The 17,890-nt window shown below is 41.5% G+C and overlaps 1 protein-coding gene across 7 annotated transcripts in view; it reads left to right on the top strand.

Annotated features, from left to right (window-relative positions):
• THSD7B (thrombospondin type 1 domain containing 7B) overlaps positions 1 to 17,890 on the top strand; it is a 452,267-nt gene that overhangs the window by 333,173 nt on the left and 101,204 nt on the right. For all 7 annotated transcript variants that reach the window (XM_079993005.1, XM_079993004.1, XM_079993009.1 and 4 more), the window contains one exon: positions 13,334 to 13,528. In XM_079993005.1, coding sequence (XP_079849131.1) covers positions 13,334 to 13,528 — 195 coding nt within the window. The remainder of the gene's footprint in view (positions 1 to 13,333; positions 13,529 to 17,890) is intronic.

The following is a 17,890-nucleotide window of genomic DNA, read 5'->3' on the forward strand; positions in this document are numbered from 1 at the left end:
TTATACTTTATTATACATATTTACTTGATTTTCAGTGAAATGAGGACTGTCCAGATATTTGCTCTTGCATATTTTAGAATGCCTCGCAGATGCATGTATCCTTTTGATGGTTCTGCTGTAGGAATGACCCTTCTACAATAGGAATGACTGGTCATGATAGCAGAACCAATACGTTGTATCATTGGCATTTCATAAGTTAGACAAAAATATGCTGATCATAGGAGCTGCTCCCAGTAGTAGGTGGGGTGGTGGGCTAGAGATGCTTATCTGACTTGTTGGATGATGAATTGCTGTTGCTTACCAGGGGAGGGTGGGGTGGTGTAAACACACCATCAGGAGCACCAGATTGCCCCCAGTGGTGCATTTATCCCATGCTGACCTCACCACTACCTCATCCCTCCCAGTAAGCAGCAGCAATGCACTTGCCAGGAGGTTAGATAAGCATTTCTGCTTCAGGGTCCTTCTGCTACCAGCTGCCCCTCTTCAGGCCAAGATTAATTCTACACTAGCTGTTTTCTAAAGAACTGCAATCATATCAAGGTCAAACCACTACACTACCCTGATTTATTTTTTTTAGTTGTGCTCCTGTTTTTGAGATCCGGTTTATGGATTTTTTCTGACTTTGAATAAAGTTGCAATACCAACCTATCTAGTGTAGACTGGCAAAGAGCTATTGGTGCATCCAGCTGTAAGAATGGTCCATGAAGCAGTTGATGAGGTGGTTGGTGATACCCTTCATTGCTTTATTGTGGTGTTGGTGGGGACATGGTTGGTTGTGGACCCATGTGCAGTGTACCCAGGGATGGGAAGGGGCAAGGTGGTGAACAGGTGAAAGAACTGATGCAGCAATGTTCTGGAATTAAAACTGGCCACAGCTTTATTGATTACAGATGTAGGTAGGCTTTGGCCTAGGCACTGGGTATGCATCCTCAATCAGCCTCCCACCTGATGATTGAAGTTTAAAGGGGTTGTGCCCAGGTTAAGGAGCCCCCGATGACATAGGTCAACTAAGCTGGCTCCATGGACCGCAATCAGAAGTCTTATGACCTGTCTGCTCACCTCTTTTCCTTCAGGACAGGAATTCCCACATAGACCTCTTTAAAGGGGTACCCTGAGGTACCACACCTGGGAGGGAGGTGATGCAGCAGTTCACCCCCTTCCTGGGAAGAAAGCCTAAGAATTCAATGCAATGCCTTATACACCAGAAGGTGTGACAATTGCTATGAGGAAGGCAAAACCCCAAACAGATCTACTTTGTTTCCTTCCCACCCCCAAATACAACAGCCAATTACATTGACAGCAAGGTCTTTTAAACACAATGCTCGCTGGCCTGTATTTAGGCTGGGCAGGTGGGTAGAAATCTCACCATCTGTGCTGCTGGCTCATCAATGCAGCCGACTTTTATACCACAGTGGCAGACCAGAGTGAAGCCGTGCTCATGCTGGTCTGCCACTAAGGCCCCACTCCCTTTGAAGGCCTCTATTGGCCAGTTCAAATTTGAAATCTTGGCAGGCTATCACATTGTCCCCCACGGCTAGCCGGGTGCAAGGACTATCGGCAGCCATGAAGGAGAGGGGCCTGATCTCCCCCTTCCCTGCCCCCAGGAGCCATGCAGGGCTACAACAATCGCTCACCAAAAGAGGGTAAGCGATCTTTTCTGACCCTTTACTAATTCTGTGTTTACAGCCATAGCAATTGCTTATACATATTATCCAGTACATGGTCAGTAGTCCAGGATACACACCCACAGGTTTCCAAGTGTGCTTTGGCTATGTAATTTACACAGCCAAAATCCTGCATTAGTGAGTAATCTTCTCCTTAGGCTGTAATGCTGCAGTTATTCCACAAACTAAGGACTGTAATCAGTAGGTTGTCCATATCCCTTGATTAGTGATCTTGTTGTATTATGTGTTTTGCTTGTTTTAAGCTTAATTTCAAAATAAAAACCCAATGCTTAAAAAAAACAGCAACCCAAAGGAAGTGATTGGCCACATTCTGGAGAATGTGAACAAGCAATTGTTTTGGCTGCAAAGAGAAGGAAGGTAAAAGGTCAAGTGCAAGTAACACAAAAATAAAGGTAAAGTAGAGCCGAGCAATGCAATGCTCACTATGTCACCAAGTGCCTTGGGGACCATTTGGCCTCACCATGAGGAAGAGAAGGAGGTGGTTGCATCATGGTGACTTGGCCATGTTTTATTTTTTATTTTTACATTTTAATGCAGATTAACTAAAGGAAGAGAGAGAGAAAGGCCTGTCAGCTCACATTAGCTATGCAATCTGCACATCTTTCTTAGATTATACATACAGATCAAATTTTTGCCGTCCAGTGCCTGAGTAGACAACTAAGCAAAGCTGGTGTTTGTCAAATGTAGCAAGGGCTATGTTCCATATTAAAACATCTTAATACTGTGTCTTAAATGAGGGCACAGCAACTGAAGTTACAAGGAAAACCAGAAGACCTCCCTGGGTTTAGTCTAAAGAAACAAAAAACAAGTGTCAGATATGTTGACAGAAGACAGAAGTCCTGGACATTCTTACCTGGAAATAATGTATGGAACACCATACATTGAAAGCAGGATCTTTTGAGGGGAGGTGTTGTGCTTTAAATGGATGTTGCAGACATGACCTTAGAAGTCAGGATAAACAATGGATTAGCAAATAGCATCTTCATAATTTTCCTAAATATACAGGGATCCAAAGATCTACTTTAGGTACACCAAAGGCATCACAGAAGATTTTTGATATTTGTTTTTCCTTTGGACACCACATAAACAAATAGCGCATCTCATTTCAGAACCTGCTTTTGCTTCCTTCTGTTTCAAAGGCAACACACCACAAGACATGGACAGCTCCTGTTTGAAAAGCACAAGTGCAGATCTTCCCTGGAAATGCAGAGCTAGTTGTGTTCCAACCAAGGGAAATAAATATAAAAATGTTGTTACCAGCTGTCTACAAATAGCACAATAATCTTCCCTGGGAGTTGTTAAAAGAAAAGTAGGCTGGATATGCTGTAAAGTGAACATACTCCTGATGGTAGCATTTTGCTGTAGGAAGAGATGATTGTGTTGTGTTGGGTGATCATTGGGGTACTTCCAGTGCTGCTTCTGGAACCTACATATATGAAGTGATCTTTGTTTCAGCAGCTACTGTACTTTAAAAGAATGAATTAAGCTGTTCTTTGTAATGAGATGTGCATTATCTTCATGCCATTAAACTTAACACGATCAGAGTAAGAACCCGCATATCTGCTAAGTTTTAATAATATAGTACAAACAGTACCTGAGTTGCAGATATAATTAAGATGTCTCCTTTTCCCCTCATTTTCTTTCTTCTTCTTTTTGCTAATATAAAGGAAGAAAACCTAAGTATAAAGAGCAAGTGACATACTGCAGATGGAGTCTCCGTAATATTCATTTCCCCATTCTTCTTTCCTTTTCATTTTAAAGCAACAGAAATGGAAGAAGGAAGCCACAGTGGCATATCTGCTAACAACTACAGAAAAGAAAGTGTTTTGACTGATAATGACCTCAGCAACAAACATTACCATAGGATCAGTAAATCTAATTGCAGGCTCATCTCTCCTTAGGACATAACACTTTCAATACTCCTCTGCTGGCATTATAGGACTTGATCATTGTTACATGACAAATAAGCAGAATGCCTCTCCTTATTTGTGGCGGAGATCAAAGTTTTAGAACACAATATAGGAAATGGATCTTTCAGCCTCTTCCCCTTGCCAGCCTGTATGTGATGGAGATTTATTTTCCTCTGAAGATAGCAGTTCTGTAATGGATTTCATTGCTCCACGATAAAGAATACTTAAGAAGATGTGTTAAAACATGGAGATTTGCACATGCAGCCTTGTATTATTCCCTTAAAAAAAGAAAAAAAGAAAACTTCCACACATCACAACTAGGTTTTGTTGTTAATAGTATTCAAAGCTCTGTATACATTATTGTCAGAGCTGCCTCCAGGTCCCAGCTCACAGAGGACCAACGCTAGGCTGTAGTTATGTACAAAAGTCTTTATTGCGATTCAGTTTCCATTTTAAAGCCGCAGCGTGCAGCTCTACGTCTCGACCTTAGACCGGCGAAGTCCCGTCTGAGTCTCCGCCCCTTCCACACCAGTTTAAGACTCTCGCTTTGCTCCACCTCTTCCTAAGTTCCTTTCTCCTCTGGGCCCTCCTGCCCGCTAGGGTCTCATCCTTCCTGGACTCCTCTGACGCTGACCCTGACGATTCTTGCCCCTCCTTCCGGCGGGCTTTAGGACCTGGTTCCCTATCCGGGCTACCTTCTGTGCCACTCGCCTGTACCTTTGAACTTGGTGCGCGCGCCCAGCCTGCAACTTTCCTCTTGACCGTTAACTCGCTCTCCGATGGAGGCGTGGTCAACCCTGACTCATCTTCTCTCGCTGGTGGTGCATATGTGGGCTCTGACACCTGGGACTCCTCCCCCCCACTACGCTCTGGTGGGGAAGCTGGTCTTGATTTCCAACTGCTGCTCTGGGAGTCCCCGCTGGCCCCTTGCTTCTGGGGTGTCCCCCTTGGGTCGCCCCTTGCCCTGCCCATCGGCGCCCCCTTCTGTGAATCTTCCGATTCGCTGGAGAGGCTCATGGAATCTATCGGGCTGCTGTCATATTCTCCTACGCTGCCCTCGGATTGCTCCCCCTCGCTTTCCATCTCCTCTCCTCCCTGCGCTCCTGCTGAGTCCCTGACAATTATATTTTCAAGGTTCTACATCAGAAGCTTTTAACCATCACCTTCCTTCCCTCACTTTCTTTCTTTCCCCACCTTTCCATTTAAGAGTGACCTTCCATTTACAACACAGTATTTGTTTTCATTTCACAGACACTGGCCAATGTTCTGTAATGGCTGAGAAAGGTATTTGATTTTTTATGTAATGGAAGATAAAATATATTTTTATTACTACTCATTGGAGTAGATTTAGCTGTTTACCAGTTTGAGATGTGTATGTCAGAAGGTAATCTGAGATCAGACTAACATAGGATTAAACACAAGTATCCGTTCATTCGTACACAAAGCATGTCTTAAAATTGTCTTCAACCAACTCAAGCAATTGTATAACATTTTTCATGGGTGGCACAACCCATTTTGCTACTTGAGGTGGAATGGCAAGTGCTGCCCTACCACCACTGCCACTACCACCACCACCACATCTGCTGCTGCCACTGCTGCCTGCTGCCTGTCACATCTTCCATTGGCGGAGAAGTGGTGCCACTATTGGCACCAGTTTCGGGCAGGATCGTGCCGATTTGGGATGAAATCTTGGCCCAAATAGATGTGGGATGTGATCTTGCTCGAAATTGGTGCCAATGGCTGTTGTGCTTCTCTGTCACTGGCAGAGGACAGGCAGGGTGCACAGAGGTGTGCTGCATCAGGAGCTTCTGCTGCCACAGCAGTGGCCTCACCCTGCTTAATAGCTGGGCCCACTCTTTCATTTTCACATAAATCCGGAATAAGAGTTGGTTCCAAAATGATGCTGGTCAGGTAAAATCTAGTGTACATTTTTCCTGCAGTGCAGTGGTTTGTCTGATTTCCCCAGGGTTCAAACTTCCCATTTTCAAGGAAAGAGGCTGTGGATGCAGAGGATATATACTGTACTGGGAGAAGGTATGGACCTCAGAACCAGTCTTTGATGTACCCACTTTCTCTGAAGCTCCATCACCCGAGGAACCAGTTTCTCTCTGCTCTGAAGAACTGGATTACTTTCTTCAAACTCTGATGACTCCAGCTCAGAGGTTATAATAGAACCTCTCAGCTCGCCATGTTACTGGAGTCAATGGCTCTTAAAATAAGCTGGGCCTCTTAAGAAAAAAGTCTCCACTCATTAAGGTTGGGGCAAGACGGAATCCTGCTTAAGGCTCCATAAGGACTTTCTGGTTGCTAGAGTAACATTTAAGCCTTGCTTGTCTAACTTGAGCCCATGCATCACTTGGAGCTATCCAGAGTGCTAGCTGTTTTACTCACTTGCCTTTACATCTGTTTTGCCTGGTGTTTCTTATCTGGCCCTATCCTCTGAATTATGTCACTTTGACCTGTTGGAACCTGACCACCATTTGACCTGACTTTTGCTTACTGGATCCTGAACTGTGATTAGCAGTCTATTGACCTTTTATCACTTGAATCTGTGCCTGTCACATACCCCAAGATGGGATTACTGCCTGCGACAGACCAGCCTTATTATCACCTTGTTCCCTTTCCAAAACAAGGAGAGGCTGTCATAGCATGATGTCATTGCTCCTGCTAAGAAGAAGAAGAAAGTCCTGGAGTTGTACTTCCTTGTGTTCCCTCTCCACTACACCACTGCCAAGAAGCAAGTCATCAGCAAAGGAGAAGCCAGGAGAGCAAAGCAAGAAACAGGCCAAAAGTCAGGACTGAAGAATAATGAAAGATTCAGGAACCAGAGCTTCAGCCTTGAAATCTGGTACCTTAAGCCATGTTGCCTCTCATAACTATTCCTGGCTGACCCAAGACTACTGGGACCTGCTGGGGAGCCATGATCCACTCTTCTGGAATTGTTGGCATCTGTGGAGTGGAACAGTTCATCTGTTACCTGGGATAGTTGCTGGAATGATATAGAAGTGCAGTGTATGGCAGCATGACCAAGGGCTCTTCCTCACAACTTGCCCCATATTCTGCCCTAGGAAATTGCCCTATTCTATAAACTTTCTTGAAGACAGGAGTGCCTGGCGTGCTCTGGTCCATGGGGTCACGAAGAGTCGGACACGACTAAACAAATAAACAACAACATAAAGTTTCTTTGTTCTCCCTTGATAAACAGTTTACCATGGGCAGAAGAAAGGAGAATGAATTGTCTTTTGGGGGCTTTGTTTTGGGAATCAGACAAAACAGGAATTGCTGCCTCAGGTTGCTTAGGCGACACTCTTAAAGCCTGACATCAAATACCTTGAAGTCCAACATTTCTTTACAATGAAGTCATTTGGATTATGTCATTACATTCATATAACCTGGTGCGACAAACTCTGCACCAGACAATAAGGAATACAGCCTTTGCGCTGCTGGTGTGAGCCAACATGGCTTGTAGTAGCACACTAGATTTGAAGCCACTATTATGAAACACAGCACTGTGATATCACTCAAAGTTGTCACGTAGAATGAAATGGTTGAGTAGGGAAGAGCAGTATAGTCAACTCACTTGACATGCTGTCATGGGAAAGCTTGTTGTGTGTTAGCATGCACAATATGATGGATAGTTGAAAATTGCCTGGCATATCAGTGGTATTGAAATATACAGCATGGGAGAGTGTTGCTGTAGCCATATCAATGCAAGGTATGATTCTCTCACATCTTTGAATATAATGAAGTATCCTTGTGGTATTGATTTTATAGAAATTGTGATATCCATGTGATACTAATTTTATAGGAATTGTTGTGGCCATGAAACAACTGAACAAAAATACCATGGCTTATTTGTTCCCTCAATACCATTAAAAAATTATTACTTTTTATTATTAGAACAAAAAGCCTTTTCTTTTTTTTAACTGAATTTTTTTCTTAGGGGCTTACTTAAAGCTTTAGGCATTAAAGCAGTGGTGGATAATATCAAGGCGTAGAAGCCTTTTTGAATCAATAACCTTTTGGAAGACAAGGCCTCAATTATCTGCTGCTAACTGTCCATCACTTTCAAAGGCATCCATTATGGCCGTGTAAGTATACTCCAGTAATGCAGCTGAAGTTATTTTGAGTGACTGTCTCTCAGGCCTGCCAGTGAAGTGCAAATCAGGCAAGGAAGTGTTTGCTGTCTTCACTCTGCCTTTAAACCATTTGTGGCAGGGGGCTTGAGAGAAATGTTGGTCCCTAGAGAAAACTAAAGCTCCTTGGTTTTTACTTGCCCTGAAATAATATGTAGCCCACTCACAGGTCCTTATAATATCAGTGGAAATAGTTGGTCCTGGTGAGTATTACCGGTAACTGCTTTCAATTTTAACTTGAGGATGGCCATTTGCCCAGCCTAATTTTAATTTATTTGGGATGCATTTTAATCAATTGTTTGTTTGTTTTCATGTATATTGTGTTTTTATATGATGTTAGCTGCTCTGAGCCCAGCTCCAGCAGAGGAGGGTGGGATACAAATAAATTATTATTATTATTATTATTATTATTATTATTATTATTATTACTCACCAGTGACAGCTTCAAATCAGAATAATCCAGTTCCCAGTTAGGAGTATTCCATAATCTAAAAAAAAGCAAACTTTGATTAAAGGAAATAACATAATTAACTTGCAAGCTATTTCTGTATCTGATCTGATCCAACAAAACATTTTGTTATGTTTTTAATATATGTTCCATCAACACGTTCAAAGTGGCGTACATGGTTTTATCCTACTCCCAGTTTTATTTTCACAATCCTGTGATGTAAGCTAGACTGAGGGATAGGGCCTGTTCCAAGGTCACATAGGGAACTTTGGCACCGAGTAAGGATTTGAACCTGAGTCTCCACAGTCCTCATGAAATGGTCTAACCATTACAATCAGAGACATATTTAGGGCAACACAACTGGTTCAGTTGCACTGGGCGCGGAGCCTAGGGGGTGCCACAACTATTATACAGACTGAAAGGTGGGGGGGGTTGATTTTTGGAATTTTGGCATTGCATAGGGTGCTGCTGAAATTTAAGACCTTGAGACCTGCCACTGCTACAGTGCACTGTCTCTTCAAATGACCAGGCAGGGAGCAGGGAGTTACGTCTGCCTCAGATTTGATGGCTTTTCATGTTTCTGTAGTGGTAAAGTGATTGTAAGAACCAGATGTTAAAAGGTGGTGCTAATTTCTTCCTGCAGTTCATTAAACTTTGCATTGGGAACAAACAGCTGTTGTAACATTCTCCAGCATCAAATTGCAATTGTACCATACTGCAGATAACCCTGGAGGTGACATTTCCATCTACTAATACAAGCACCAGCAGTAACAGTGGCGTGTATTTTTTAAACTGGAGGCATGTTAATACTGCAAAAGCTTTCAGGGGCCCCAGCAAAAGGGTTGTGCACTTTAGTTAATAGCCATTGAATATCTTCATGGCCATCAGTTTTCTCTTGTATCTTTTTTACTCAGTTATTACTTGCCATTAGGACACCTTGCGCCAAATTGTAAGATGTCTGGAAAGAAATCTCTTCCTTTCATATATTTCAAAGTTGCTACCTGTTGTTTTTATTGAATGCCCCCTAGTTTTAGTAATGATGTCAAATACTAAGAAACACTTACTGGTTTCTATCCAAACTCGTCATGTTTTAATTTACTTCTTACCATTCACTTTACCAGTCAATCGATCAGTCAATCCCCTTTTCTCTCACTAGCCTTTTTAAATGCAGAGTCAGTCCTGTAAAAAGGCTACCTGATGGAGTATACTTATTTTCCCCTTTCCCCTTTTTTCCATCTATCTGTCTGTCTGTGAGTGTTAGTGTTCCTTTGATAAATTATCAGAAGTCTTCTGGAGATCGTAAAGCCCTCTTAGATATACTGTGCTGAATTTTTCGTTCCCCCACATTTGTCAGACATTTTCCTGTTAGCTATAGCTGCTGAAAGTTGTGACTGTAAGCCAGTTTGTTTCTTTTCATCTGGCTGCCTTCTGTTTTTTTGTTTGGTTTTTCTAAAGCTGGCACTCCTACTAACCTTGTGTGTGACTTTAGAAGGAAATATGAAATTCTTCCAACACAAGGTCCTTTGAATTGCAGGAATTATCTCTGCAACTGGTTTGGCATTCAGATAGTGATGCATTCAGAACTCCAGAATATTTTGAAAAATATTCTGTTTGTGCCAATGACACTCTACGTATTTCTTTCTGCATGCTCATTTTTAATGTCCTTGCATTCTATGAGATTGTTATAATACCAATAAGAGTCAGCTACTGCAACTCTGCTAAGGGTTTAATGCAGATTTACTGCACATTTTAATACTAGCGTATTCTCCATACCTATAGCACTATAAATCAGTCAAGACTTGGTTAGCTCTGTCTTAAAAAAGGAAATTCTCCAATAATTTCCTCTTTGTAGCTCGGACTTGGAAAACCAGTGCAAATAAAACAGCAAAATCATAGAAATTTCTGTGTCATCAATTTGAAGGCAAAGTTGCCTCAGTGTCCTTCTTGCACCTTGAACAGATATTGGTAAATGTTTTCAGTGAAGGCCAAATCATTCATTTCTATGGGAGCTGTAGGAATGACCTTCTGCCTTCTGAAAATTGCAAATGATTTTCGAAGGGGAAGTGGACATCCAAAGATTATAGTTGGCTTATTCTTTTCTAGAAAAGCATGCATACATAGATTTGCTCAAACTTGAGGGCTGCTTTCTTCAGCACTATTCAGATATTCAACTATATTCAGAATGTAGGCCAATGAATGCAATGTACTCAACACTACGAAAATCCACGGGATATTTTTATTCAGTTCAATTTGTGGGAGCAATGAATGCAAAGTGTGAAAAATGCCTACTATTTCAATAGCTAGAAGTTACAATAAAGCTTGTTTAAAGATTTGCTCAGCATTTCAGAATACCAAATACATAAAATCCATTCGATTCTACCATAAAAAGTTTTATAGCAAAATCTCTGAAATCTACATTTGATGAGAACGAATTGTAATTAAACTTTAGAGCTTACAGATGCTATATTCCAAGTCTGATACGCATGTTGAGAAAGAGACAGCTATGCAAATAAAACTCTGGGCCACAAACACTAACTTGCTTGCTGAAATTCCTAGTCCCTTGCAATGATCCAACGTTCTGTACTATTCAAAGCACACCTAGGAATTCACAAGAGTAGCAGCTTCCTACTTTTCTTCAGTGTCTGGTGGGGCAAAATGTTCTAAGATTAATATGTTCGGTTTGAGAGGATGGCTGCTAAGGGGTGAAAGATTAATGAAAGTCCGTTTCTGTGCTTATCTATCTTTGTCATTCATTTGGTATAATCATTCCATTATGAGGTTCATAATGCGTTTCCTACTGCTTAGGTGTATTTTTTCAAATGTGACTTTAAGACAGCAAGTGTTTGCCGGTCCAGTCATTACTTTTCTTTTAATTTCTTTTGAGTGCAATAACAGTTCACATCTATGGTCAGGTTGCAGCACTGTGAAAATTTATATAGAACTAAAGGAAAGCTTTTGTATTCTTCTAATGTAAACTAATACTGGATTTCAGAGAGAAGCATGAAAGATATAAATACAGAGGGATCCAACAAAGCCATTTCATGAGCAGAATAACTTCTGCCCACACAGTGGAATTTCCTTTCCCTCTCCTCCCTCTGTGCATCCATTTTTTTTGGGAGGGGGGAGGTTACTAGTGGTACATGAGGTGAGGAAAGAGAACGGCAGTCCCATTGTGAGAGTGGAAATTGTTCCACTAATGTAGTGACATTGTTGAATACAGCCCAGAGATACAACTAGCTAGATTTTTTAGAAGTGGCATTCCTTCCTACAATCAGTATTATATATGGGGAAGTGTTAGTTTACTACAGGAGCTGATGTGGTGGCTTCTTTCTACATACAAGAAATAGGTGGGGTTGCTGTCCTCTGTTCAGAACACACAGATGTGTAGTACATAATTTTTAGACCATATAAAAGAGAAAAGGCATGCATATATGGGCCTAGTACTCCCAGAGATAATGAGTACCTTCATTTATAACATTTAATCTTCTAGAGAAGATATCTCTCTTCACTGACAAGGGTAACCTTTATGTCGACTGCTGGATGCACTGCCAGTTAAGAGAGAATTTAAGAGACAAAGCAGTCACAATTTAACTATTAGCATTTTAGAAGTCATTATTAAAATATTGATTTAAGGTTCTGCTGGGTCTGTGCAGACTGATTAAAGTATTGTCTTGATATGGGGGGGGGGGAGGGAATCCCCAATGTTTTCAAGTTGTTATTTTTCTTCACTGATATAACTTTCATCCAAATACATCTATTCCAGCTTTTATTTATTTATTTAATAAAATTGTGTGTGTGTGTGTGTGTGTGTGTGTGTGTGTATAAACATGTGTTTAACTTTATTCCATTTTCTTCTCATTTTGCAATTCCAATCTACTTCAGAGGCAATGAAAACAACACAGATAGCCATTAAAGTGTGGATTAATCAGTAATCTTTGTAATGATGCAGCCAGCTTGTTGAAGATGTAATAGAATCTCAGTTCAATTATTGCATCATTCCACAGCTTTATAGGACAAAATATCAGCCTAACATGAAAAATCATAGAGCTTAACTAGATCACTGGAGCTGAATTGTAATGTGTGAGAAAAGAACCAGCCATTAATATGGGACAGCGTTCTCAGGAGGAATCTTGCCATCTTAAGAGCTAGCCTCATTTTTTTTAAAGTATTTATTTAATCAAAACATATCAGCTTACATTTTTTTTTAAAAAAACCCTAAATTTCATTGCCTAAAATCAATTCACTCAGGTTGAAATTTGAGTAACCAAAACGACACACTTTAGCTGGGTTCATGATCATATGGAGCACACTTATACCTGGAAATCATTTTGAATTCCAGCAGTCCCTTCCAAATCCCCAATTCTGTACAATTTTTGGGTCAAAGTGAACTGGGTCAAATATCACTGCAACCTCTGTGAGAGTGCACTGTAAATTGTCAGCAATAACAGCCTGTGGAAATAAGGGGGGAAATTATTCTTAATATACCTCTCGTACTACTTTGCCATAGAACTGGCTAACAAACTGGTGGACAAGAAGCTATTATTAATAGGGCAACTGAGGAAAACTGTTGTGTAATGTAGCTTGCAAGTTTAGTTGCTGCATGCAGATCCACAGCATTCTATGCACATAAATAAATGTTGTTATATATATATATATATATATATATATATATATGGAGTTTATAGTGCCAATAGGCCATGCTCATGTTTCTGTGTCCTTTGAGCACATGGAGACTTTGAGACTCCTTCCTTGTTGCAAATAATTTAAATGCCAAGATCTTTCTGCTGTGTTTGTGCAGTTCAGAAAAGACAATCTGTTATGGGAAGCAGTGCTCTATAGAAACACCAGTGTCCCCCAAAAGTTCTGTCGCTGGGGTCATGGGACAGAATACATCAGAATGTGTATTAATCATTTCATCACTACATTAAGCTATGCATTCTTTGTTCAAGTGGCCTATGTACTTTCAGTTCTGAAAAACAAAACAAGCATCTTTTTAAATAACCTGTATACAGATTTAAAAAATGTTATTGACTTCATTAGTTCAGTGCTTTTGAGATCTTGGTTGGAAGGAACACACTATAGATACTTGATTCTTAACTTTTTCTATGCCTCTGCAGCACTCACTGTTTTCTTTTGTGCATTTATTTTGTCCAGTTGTTACATGTGTCTTGGAAAGCAACCATTCAGTAGATGTCAGTGAGTGCTTGAAGTGGGCAGAACCTATGCCATCCCTTGTTCAGGACTGCCTCATTCCTTGCAAAGATGACTGCACATTCACCCCTTGGTCTAAATTTTCCGCATGTGCTTCAGACTGTGAATCAACGCGAAGTAGAAGACGAACCCTCACAGGTAGTATCAATATTTTATACTTTATCCTTTAGTCCTTTTGTTTCGAAATGACTTTGGTGTAGACTTTGAAAATTTGTCAGATACAGTTAGGGCATTGTTCATAGAAGGTGCTTTACATTTATGTTGAAATAGCACAATACAGTTATAATTATTGAAATTCGTGCTCCACTACTGTGCCACTGCAGGAGTTTGGCCAGGAGAGACATAGAAGTGGCCACTGAGTATCTCAACCACTATGGTTCAAAGTCAACACAGGAAGGGGCTCCCTTAAACTAGTACAATCAAAGCAGTGGTTTTGTTTTTGTTTTTTTATAAAAAAATTTATTAGGTTTTCACATTTTATACACACACACACAACAAAAACAAAAACAAAACATATATAATTTCATACTCTTACTTTCTTTACCCTCTTTCCTTGACTTCCCCCCACCCCCTCTTCATACATCCCAATTCCAATAATTAATTCAGCAAGTTCTTATCTCTCATCTTTAACATATTATTATTATTTTTAAAACTTAACTCTTTTTACTTATCCACATTTAACTTATCCAATTCTCTTATAAACATTAAATCTTTTTTCTAAGGTCGACCTAATTTCCCTCCCACGAATTTCTCCCTTTATATTTTAATTAATTATATGTCATAATGGCCAAATACAAAAGTCATAAAATTTTAAGATTCTGTTCTCCCCTCCCTACCCCGGTTTCCATCCCTTATGTCCACAGAAACAGTTCCTAGCCCGGATTCCTCACATCCGAGGCCTTCAAGTCTCTGTCAGTCTCTCTCCGCCTATTTTGTTGGTAACCCTTTTTGTTGGTCCTCAGGTCTCGAAGGAGTTCAGTCGCAGTCACACCAAGTTTTCTTCCATCCAAAATACTTAAAAGCAGTTGCTGCAAAAGGTCAGCTGATCTCCCATACTCAAAGAGGAAGTCCCAATCATATTTCTTTATTCTTTTAAATTCCAGAATTCCAGGTACTCCAGGGACTTCCTCCTTCATCTTTCTCATCTTTCGCAGATTTGTAATCCGAAGATCTTCTTCTTTATTTCCTGACAATATAGGCTTCTGATTGGTATTTTCCTTTTCCACTCCTTCTTTCCTCTCCACCTGTTCCAAAAATGTCTCTTCTTGTTCAGCTGCAGATTTCTTATTAGTCAAATCCTTTATGCATTCAGCAGAGTTGTTTGTTTTAGAATTCAAGGTCATAAGTTCTTTGTTCATAGCCGTACTCTGCTCTTGCAGGATTCCCACGAGAAAAAACATTTTTTCTATCTCTGCCAGTAATTTTCCCTCTGCAGCCATTGTAATGTATCTAGTTCCCCCTAGGGGGATTCCAATTACTTGATAGTCCTTTTCCAACAGTCCGTTACTTATTGTTTATAGCTACGTTGTTTCCAACCACCTCAGTTCAAATGCAACACTTTTAATTCAGAGAGTTTTTAAGTAACAAAGTTCTTAACTTTAACCGCCCGTTTGACAGCTCCTTTGACAGCTGTCAAACTCCTTATTCTTTTTCCTCCGGCTTACGCACAGGACACTCCCGGGTTCGGGGGGGGGGGGGTTACACAAAAGCTTCCAAAATTCCTCACTTTCTCTCCAGCACAAAGACTTCTTCTGTCAAATTCATTGAAGTATCTTTTATCTGACACCAAAAGCAATACTCTCCACCTTAGTTCTCCAATCCTTGCTTTAGATCGTTTGTAGGTAGGGGGGTGCGGACTTCCCTTTAGCACATCCCCCGATTGTACCAAATTCAAAGGTATAAATTTTAAAGTCCAGATTCCAATCTACTCACGGGTTGTTTATTTTCCAGTCCGAATTTTGGGAAAAAAGTCAGCGCTCTCCGGCCATGGCTCGGGGCTACGCTCCACTGAAGTAGCGGTCTACTCACAGCACCACGCCACTCCCCGTACCCTCTCCGTAGCCTTTAAAAAGGCTCTTCGTGGGTCGGGGAAGGTGCTTAAAGGTGCCCGCCGAGTCACCAAGTCCGCAGGCTTCCGCGCCTGTGGTTTCTAAGGGTCCCCGCGTCGCCAGCGCGGTAAGACCCGTCCTCAGCAGAGCCGATTCCCTCCGGAGCTCGGAGGGAATCCGCCATTAATCCGATCGCGCTAACCCGGAAGTCCCTAAAGCAGTGGTTTTGGTTACAAAATGACAGCAAAATACAAAACTTGGCTGTCACTGACAGACCAAATGGGATTCTAGTCGTCGTCATATTTTTATAATGGTAGCCCATCAACCAGGTTTTATAATAGCCAGACTATGACTGGGTACTAGACGTGTGACCAAATGGATGAGTGATGGCATCACTCCAAATACCAGTTGCTGGAAAACACAAGAAAAGTGTGTGCTGTTGCCCTCACGTCTTAGTTGTAGGAAACAGTGATCAAGCCCTTGGTTTTATCCAGCCACACTTTTATTATATTCTTATGTCCCATCAGTCCACAGGTAGCCCCAACTTTTACTGCTTTTTTCATGCACAAACCCTTCAGCTAGCCTAAGTGGTCACAGCCAGTCACTGTTCTCTCTCCAAGCATATTCTATGTGTCCATCCATAGGCAACACTTCTTGCCTGAACTATTCCTCTGTTGTCAGACTACATGAATCATTTGGGGATATGAAGGATTGTCTGGAAAGTGACATACTTGGCACAGCACTAAAACATATTTGTCTCTCAGAGAAAACAGCCTAGAGGCCACTTAGGAAAGATCCGCTGGACAGCACTTCACAAACGGCTTGTCAGTGGAGAACAGCACTTCTCTGTTGCTGTGATGAACTCTTTTTTTGACAGCTAGCATAGCATTGAGCTGTTGTCGTTGCAATGTGCTCTCTGTTGAGAACTAGGGTATTAGAGTGATTATAAGGCTAATCAATGGAACAGGAAATCTGTTTATATCTAACTGCACCCTGACACAGGAAGTGCTCAGTTCAAATACCATGACAGCTATGAACTCACTAATGGCCAGACTAAACATAAACTTTAATGTGCAGCATGTAGCTCTCTCTCTCTCTCTCCCTTCCTACTTTTATTCATCACAGGTGTATGAGGGCATCCTTACCAAAAAATTCAGTGTGTCAGAAGGGGGAGGGTTATTTCTTTGCTCAGAAAGAAAATCTGCCCTGGAAGAAAGGAAAAAATATTCCCATTAGTTCCAATGACAAGTCCGTCCCCCCCATGTGTTCTAGTTGTGCAGGAGAGGATTATTTTAGTTCCAGTTGAATTTGGGAGGGAAGAGATAAGCCTTCCCTTCCTACACGCTGCCCTGTTGCATGGCTGTAATTAAGAAAGCAAAGTGGATTTGGCACTGAGGGATTGTAGGCTAGCTACCATTTCCCCAGCTTCCCAATTTTGATGTGAGGATGCTCATCAACCTTTAGGTGTGCCTCCTGGGGACATAGGGGATTGATGACACCCTTCCCCTGATGTCCCTGTTCCAAGCCCATGTTGAGTGTGAGGGTCTGAAGTGGGCTTCCGAGTGCATTCAGATGACCACACCTAGAAAACTCAGCATGCTGAGCATACTTGCAAGTTCCCTTGAGTGCCTCATGCTAAAAGTCATAAGGGAGTGGAGAGGACTAGGCTGGCACACAGAGATGTTGGGAACATGGGCAGCGCACATACTTCCAGTCCCCCACATACTTGTTGCCATTGTGTGTTCAGGCTAAATGCCTCAAGAGGACTATACTGACATACCCTACTGTGTTGTTGTGGGCAGTCCCATCCCGCTGAATGCTCTAAAGTATTGATTAATAAAAAGGAAAAAATCATTGCTTTAATTAGTGAGAGAAGGTGTAAGTGTAGCACCATTTGAACTCCTCTTGTCTAATGTACTGCTTAAGTAGTTCACCCAGATGGCTGACAAGGTCTCTAAGTGAGTATATTCCAGGAAGCATTGGAATCTATTCTGTTTAGCTCCACAGAGAAATGAATCATCAGTCATCTCAGGACTCTCAATTAGGGGTGTCATGAGAAATTGAATATGGGCACTCATGTAGGTAAATTTCCCAGTCGGTTCTCTTTCTTTCTTTCTTTCTTTCTTTCTTTCTTTCACAAACCAAAGTGGTCAATTCAGTCCACCTTGAGTGGATTGCCCACCTGGATTTTGCTTGTGCACAATCCCTGCTCAAAGGGGGGGGGGCGAACATTGTGGGCTGTTGCCAGTTACTTTTTGAATGGGAGAGATTTACCAGAGAGGCCTCTCCCATTCAGGGATTGTCCACAGCTTCCCCAGGGAAACCCGCAGTTTACCACTGAATTGGACCAAACAGCAATTGGGTTTTCTCTAGATTGCTGATTGCCCAATTCAGTGGTAAAGAGAGTGTTTTTCAGGAGAAAGCTGTGGGGAAATACAAAACTTGGGACAGG

Source organism: Podarcis cretensis (assembly GCF_951804945.1).
Source record: "Podarcis cretensis genome assembly, chromosome: 1".
NCBI lineage: Eukaryota > Metazoa > Chordata > Lepidosauria > Squamata > Lacertidae > Podarcis > Podarcis cretensis.